Below are 7,816 nucleotides of genomic sequence, written 5' to 3' on the forward strand. Positions count from 1 at the left end.
TAAGCCTGACCTTCTTAAAAGAGATGGAGACACTTTTTTTTTATTAGCCAGGCTGGTGGTACCGCACCTCTGCGCCCCTCTCCCTCGTCCTCACTACATAATTCAACATTTCCAGGAGCTATTTTTTGCTTTCCACCCCTCTCACATCTTTTTATCCTCTTCAGATCTCTTTAAATTTCACAGTTCTACGCCAAAGGTATTCATTTAAAAACAGGTATTCCGAAGAAAATACATCACATGCCTTCACTCAGTGATGTGATGACACTGACACTACCACCTACATCGCAATGAGTTCAAAGAATATGTAAGCCAGCCAGCTCAGCAGGAAACCTCCTACTTTCTAAACACTTCAACAGGAGACGAAACCGCAGGTCATGTTCAGTACAAGAACTCATCTCTCAAAGGAGATTGTGCTGTCATGGGGAAAGTATACTCTGCGCTGATGAGAGAGTAGGAGCAGGGACATACAGCATAGCTTTTCTTCGTTTCCTCAAGCAGATGTTGTTTGAGCGGGGTTGAGCAGTAATGAGACACCTCGCTGAGTCAAAAATGCAACAAAGAGAAGGTTGCGGTTGTAGTCGGTGCTGCTTTTGCTTATTAGTTATGTCGGTGCAGAGGGAGCCGCTCTCTATACTTGTGAAATTCACTTGACTTCTGAGCGGCGGCCAGCCTGCAAATCTATTAACGCCAACCTGATCTGGGTCTTTGGATTCTGCAAAAGGATGCCACGCTTTCTCACGGACATGCTCTTCCTATTTAAAAAAAAAAGAGGGCGAGAGAGAGAATTAAACAAGTGCAGATGTTTCGAAGGCATGTTAAAATAGTTTCACAAAGTGTCGTCATCTTTTAAGGTTCATTTAAAGCCCTGAGCCAGAAAACAGGTGTCACCGAAGGGAGCCTTCACTTCAGACCTGAATCATGTTCTGTGCGAGTAGGAGTCAGTATTTCTGTGTTGTTGTAACATTTACGCGCAGCGTCGATTGAAACAGATCTGTCACTGCGTGTTGAAATGCACAGCCGGCTTCAGCGGTGACGTACAGTAGTTACTCAAGGGTAGCTTTAATGGAAATCCAACTGAGATTAAAGGAGGCTGAACTAGCAGGGAGCAGTTTGGTACCCAGAGTGAATTTAAAAGTGCTGTGCTCTACAGGGAACATATTTACATTAAGGGGGGAAAAAAAACCCTCGCCTCACTTATTGCCCATTAGTGATACTTAATTTCAGTTGTCACTTTCTACAGAATAATTTATAAGAGCTCCGGCTTAATAAATGTATCAATTCATAGGACCTCAGATTAACCTTTGCCACCCGCCTGACTTTGCTTCACATGCAGGAGAATATATACATGTGAAATGAAGGAAACAGAGGTGAACATTAACCTTAAACGTCCAGTTCCACCTGCAATGCAACTTTGATTCGCAACAGCATAACTGTTTACCAAAAGAGAAAGCAGATGCCTTGTTTTTATGATATTTAATAATGTTTTACAAAGATAATTATGAGGATCTGTTTGTTATTAGGTGTTTTGACCCTTCCTGTGACTCTGCAGCTACAACCCCGCCTCCTCTCAAATCTAGGGCTGGGGATCGATTCAAATATCAAGAATCGATTCGATTCCGATTCTTAAGATTCAGAATCGATTATCACGCTTCGATCCGATTCGATCCGATATTCATTTGGGTTACTGTTAATAAAACTGTTTTTTTCAGCTGTTGCATGAATTATATGACTGTCTAGTTATGCAACATATTATTACTAGTATTATATTGAGATTCAACAGCAAGTATTGGCAGCTAATGATGCTGTAAGGACCAATCAGCTCCCAGAATGCTGATATAACTGCTTTCAGAAACATCGTGGGTCAGATTTACTAAACAGATCCAGGAAGGAAACAGAGGACGAAAGAAATCGCTTTTATTTCTTCCCCATTTACGAGAATTTGGTTTTTAACATTTATGCAAATGTAACCCAAAGACAGTATATAAAGCAAAGAAATATAGACAATTTATGCAATTATAACCTAACACTTTAATGGTTTCATACCTTTAAACATATTTAAAGGCAAAAACATGGCACTAGTTATTCACATGTCCAACAAAATATTCCTTTTTTGGGCATAAACAAAAAAGTACCAAAAGTTGTAATAATGAAAAAACAAAACCTTTTTTTTTTTTTTTTAATTAATCTTTAGACATATAGATCCATTTTTAGGAATTAATATGAGAATCGATTTAAAATCAGAGAATCGATCTTTTCAACACAGGCCTATTCAAATCTCAGGTTTTCCACATTTTTCCCAGATCCCTTCTTCTTATTTAATATCTGGTGGTGGTCTCACATAGATATCCATCACAGATGAAGGCTTAATGCTGGTTAAGATGGTCTGATTACTTTGTTTTTTTTAATGAGCTGCAAGAATTAACAAATACTTTGCGTCTCGGAAACCGGTCAAAACTCCACATTAGATGGATTCCAGTGTCGCAAGATGATTTAGATGCTGTATCCTGAGGTGTCACAAGTATTCACATTCATTACTCAGATAGAAGTATAGATACTATATAGAGTATATAGAGTTTAAAAATACTCCTGTAGAAGTTGAAGTATCAACTCAAGTTTTTTACTCAAGTAAAAGTATAAAAGTACTGGTTTCAAAACTACTTAAAGTATAAAAGTTAAAGTAATGTAAGGGTCTGAAAAGCCATTAAGGACAAAAGCCATTGAAAATGAATGTATCTTAGTATAATGCAAATATATTAAAGAACCATATATGTGTACTATTGACATTAACGTGTGTTTCAGAGAGCAGGAGATATGATGACTAGTTGCCTATAAGTATTGTAATGGTGCAAAAAGTCAAACTTCAGAGGCATGTTATCATTTATCCTAACCTTTATTGGAATGTACATCCAAGTTTAGCTGCAGGAATCTGAGGGAACGGATGTAAGAACAAAACTGGACAAGAACATCTGAAACAACCACAACCAAATTCACTCTATCCGGATGGAGCAATTTAACTGGATAGTTTTTTTTTTAAGGCCGAAATGAAATAGAGTAACGAGGCTGTTTTTAAAATGTAAGGAGTAAAAAGTACAGATAATTGTTTGAAAATGTAACGAGTAAAAGTAAAAAGTCGTCTGAAAAATAATTGCTCCAATGAAGTATAGATAACCAAAATTTCTACTTAAGTAAGGTAACGAAGTATTTGTACTTTGTTACTTGACACCTCTGGCTGTATCTTAGTCTGAATGGTACAAGTGAATGTGTATCGCCCCTTTCCACAGGAACACTTAATGCCTTCCTAAAGCAGAAGAGCCAAACAGCTTCAGAGGCTCCTGTGTGGTCGCTAAGTGGTAACCAAGGTGAACGGTGGAAGCAAGCCAAAGTAAGCATCCACCCAACGTCGTCCTTCCAGGTAAGGAAGCGCTTCCTAGTTGACCTCTGTTTCCTTATTTCTCTGCCAGTGGAGCGTTTGTTCCCATAGGGGGTTTGTACCGTTACAAGAAGCCACGAGCTGTAATATCTAGCAAGAAAGAAAGTGTGCGACTCCTGCGTTTCCACTGGAACGCCAAACTGTGAGAGCAAACTGCAGAGTTTACTGAGCTGTGTCATTATGGGTTCAGCAGTAGAGTAACTACAGTTTCAGCTGGGCGTCTGTGCTTATTGTCCCACTCTCACGGGTAACTGTTCCACCACAAGCACTTTATTTAATTTGTGACATTAAATATTAAAACAAAACACTTGCCACCTGCTGTAACATTTTGAAAAGGGCAATTAAGCTCAGTTACCACATGTAGGGACTGAAGATTGCATCTTGCTTTGCAAATTTCCTTGTTTTTGTGGTCTACCAGGGCTCCAATATGTGATCGGTTCTGCTCTTTGTAGGTGGTTCTGGAGGGAATCCGGGGCCCGGGGATCGAGGGGGACATAGCCATTGATGATATCACGCTGGAGGAAGGGGAGTGTCGAGACCCACCGCCTAGTGAGTAGCGCAGCAAACCCCATCTGCTCTTTCTACATCATCGCACAGTTGAAATTTACGGTTGGCAACTCTGAAGTACCATTTCATGGACAATACATGGTTGTCATAGCAACAAAGTAATAATCACATGAATGATGGGCGTGCTGCTGGATAAGTGGAGGACTGGAATTGCGTCTCAAGAATAAACCAAAGCTAAAAAGAGAAAAGTGGGCCATAGAAATCGGCCCACACTTGACAAGGTCATATTTTTCACCAGACAAACGCTGCTTCTCTGATTCTATTCTTGTTATTTATCATTGAACCAAGATCATTTCCTTAAGCCTCTCAAGCCGAGATGTCTCTTTAACACACCATAAACAAATCAGGGCCATCTATTTCAATTGTTTATGGCAGTGCTGGAAAATAACCATAAGTATAAAAGAAAATCCGAGACAGTGGACCTTGTCTGCAAGACACATTCTCTTTATTACTGCAATATCATTAGTCCAAGCGCAAGTTATTTTTCATTTGGATCCATTATGATTCAAACAGACAACACTAATTCATTTGGAGTAAAAGGAGTGGTCGCCCGGGCCGGGACCGTGTATTATGAATTATGCAGTTCAATCTCACTTGATGAATCTTACATGACTTTAGGTGACGCAAGAGGGAAAACTGAGAAATATCTCATAAGGAAGGATCAGAGGTGACTTTACTGACTTTACCAGAGGAGAGCGGTTCAGAGCTGCCGTTTTAGCATCTCCTCACTCGTGTTAGTGGAGCAAGATTGTATAATTTGACATCTTTTAAGGAAATATATGAGGAGATCAATTTCACTGTTTTGTCTTTACGTTTGGTCAAGTCACAGGGGTTTCTGCATTGGAGATCCCGATTGGAAATATTTTCTAATATGTTATAGAGTGTCATAATACTATCTGATCACGTTTTCAAAAATTGGAAGGAGGAACTGATTTGATCAAAATTTACCAGAAGCGTTTATTGTACAGAATACTTGATATCAAGTGTCTAACACTGACGGATCATCAAATGTAATTCGAAAGAGAAAAAGGGACCGGTTCTGGCCTGTTCTGGAGGCTCGTCTCCTCGTGCCGCCGGAACAAAAAAAAACTACATCCGGTGACACCGGAGGAGAAGAAACTACAACCCGCAGCCTTTTGTCACATGTCCCTTGTACCGTACATGAAGTCCACCAACCGCAACTAGAGAAAAACGTATTGACTAAATTTATATTACAAAATGAAGATGGCAGATACACTAAATGCATTTGAAAGATGAAGAATAATTATGCAGACATGAATATTGTATTTGACATAAAATATGAAACTAGTGATCAATTACAAAATAAACCAAAGAAAATGAATGACATGAAAAGTTAGAGGATTAAATGGAAAGTCACTTTTTTACAATTTGCAGTAAACGCATTGAGTCGACCATGATGTTAGAACTGGGTCATACTAAATGAACTTATGATCTTTGTAGTAGGCCTGTGTTGAAAAAATCGATTTTCTGATTCTAAATCGATTCTCATATTAATTCCTAAAAATCGATTTGTATGTCTAAAGATCGATTTTATTTTTTTTTTTTTTTCCATCATTACATTTTTGCCTGGTGAACTTTAGTCCCAGTAGTTTTGAAAACTCCTGAACTAAATTCACTTTTCTTTAGAGAAAATGCTGGACATTTCAGCTTAAATTTCTAAATGTTATATTAGTTCAATGAAGTTCATAGTAACTATATTTACTATAGCTTGTTTGGTTTCTCTGTTATCGGACACGGTTTGTCATGAAATACCTGAAAAATGCCGGGTGCTTCATGGCAAGCTGTGTGTCTGGTGACAGAATAAATCAGACAAGCTAAAATAACTTGTTTACTGTATGAGCTATTGCAATTTCTTTCTTTTTTTGCACTTTAAATGGATATTGAAATGCCTATTTGAGTTATTTATTTCTTAGTTATTTCACAATAATTATTGTGAAATTATTATTTCAATAGTTATTTTACAGTCATATAATCCAGGCAACACTAACCCAAATCAATATTGAATCGGATCGAATCAAATGGTGATAATCGATTCTGAATCTTAAGAATCGGAATCGAATCGATTCTTGACATTTGAATCGATACCCAGCTCTACTTTGTAGTGTCATGACAGGATTGTTTGATGCTTAATTTGGTGAATATATAAAAGCAACAGTTAATTATGATCTTTTTGTTTGTAATTATTATTTTGATTGTCTTCTTCAGATATCAGCGCCAAGGCCCTGTCCGCCTCCTCCCATATATGGCTGCTATGTGTCACCTTGGCGCTGACCCTCCTGCCGGGTCAGAGGTGACGCTGTTCTCTGTCATCTCAGAGGCGAATGTGCAGACCCGCCGTCTGTGAGCTATACCCTCGGCATCCAGTCACCAAAGATTCATGCATCCTGAACGCAGCAGGCTCCCATACGCACCACAAACCACTGAGGGAGGCAGAGTTTAAGAACGTGAGACCGGACGAGAAGTAACAAAGAAGACACGTACTTTTTTTTTTTTCTCCGTTGAAGAGACCTCTTTTTTGAAAAAAGACCCCTCGGTGCAGGACTTGAGACGTGTTTACGAGCACAAAGACAGGTTGGTTTATGACTGAGCCTGGACTTTGGCAGAGAAGAGGGAGAACAGTTTGTAAAGCACAAGAATCATTTTACGAAGCTCTGGAAATATCTTTGGACGGTGGCGGAAATAAAGACACTGCTGACTTTTTGAATATGAAGTAACATTTCCCTCCTTACAAAAAACACGGAATCGTCCCTTTCTCTCATCATTGTTATCTTCATTTTATTGCACCAGATGCCAATCACCGACACTTGTTTTTCACTCCGGCCCAGCCTCACGTTCCCAATCTGGCATTTCTTTATCTGCTTGGTGCTGTTCTGTTGAATCACACGGACTCTGGCGACATTTCTTTCTGTCTGCTTCCTCCCCTGTAGCTGCCTATGTATCTTTTAACACTGTGCTCACGCGTCCAAGTGGCCAACGGTACGGTGGCAGAAAAACTAACGCAGACGAGTCGGTTGCGGGTGTAGATAGTTGGACCGGAGGGCACAAAAACAAGTTTAAAGCGAAGAGTTAAAATACGGATTCTGGAAGGACGGAGGAGGTGGAGGAAGGATAAGCAGAGAGTAGCGAACGGTTTGATCGGTGGAGCCAGACTCCGATATTCAGTCAGCAGTCTGTCTGTGGAACAGAAGCCACTTTACTTTCTGCCATGAAACAAAGTGCCTTCAGATTACGAACAGAATCGTGAGCCTCGGTGTTAACCAACATCAAACAAGTCTCTGTTCATGTTTCCTCTGATGGGCTATTTTCTATGTTTCTTTTGCCCCACAAGTGCTGACAAGAAAAGCATGCGTGTTCGCAGGGAGCGCGGGATCCAGCTACACCCGGATTACATTCCTCATCGAACAGCTGCCTGTGACTGCGTGTTTTTTTCTGCGTGTGCACAGTTTCATGTAAGGGCAGTGCGACGAGGCAGCGCTGGGCGACAGGTCGAGCACAGGTCTGGAAGCGGCGTGGATGATAACGGTGAGCAGAAACAGTAAAACGAAAAAAACAACGACAAAAAAAATGAGGCTGAGGATTTTTTTTTTTTCTTTTTTTACTGATGGTTTAAGATCATGCAGGAGGATAAAGACATTTCATGGAATGAGTACCCCACCCTCTCTTCTCATGATCCTCCCTCCCAGCGGGAAAGCTTTTTTTAAACAAAAGAGAAGAGCATCTGTTGAATATGACGTTACGCTGTACAGGGAGGAGAGCAGGAACTTTGGGACTGCAGGTTCTTCCTTCGCGTGAAGCACC

At 40.0% G+C, this 7,816-nt stretch overlaps 1 protein-coding gene across 2 annotated transcripts in view; it reads left to right on the forward strand.

The window, feature by feature from the left end:
- Positions 1-7,072, forward strand: part of mdga2a (MAM domain containing glycosylphosphatidylinositol anchor 2a) — a 269,982-nt gene extending 262,910 nt beyond the window's left edge. For both annotated transcript variants that reach the window (XM_061746664.1, XM_061746665.1), the window contains exons 16-18: positions 3,282-3,412; positions 3,883-3,979; positions 6,224-7,072. In XM_061746664.1, the coding sequence (XP_061602648.1) occupies positions 3,282-3,412; positions 3,883-3,979; positions 6,224-6,312 (317 nt within the window). In that variant the 3' untranslated portion in view covers positions 6,313-7,072. The remainder of the gene's footprint in view (positions 1-3,281; positions 3,413-3,882; positions 3,980-6,223) is intronic.
- Positions 7,073-7,816: the final 744 nt, after the last annotated feature.

This window comes from Cololabis saira, chromosome 18 (genome assembly GCF_033807715.1).
Source record: "Cololabis saira isolate AMF1-May2022 chromosome 18, fColSai1.1, whole genome shotgun sequence".
Lineage (NCBI taxonomy): Eukaryota > Metazoa > Chordata > Actinopteri > Beloniformes > Belonidae > Cololabis > Cololabis saira.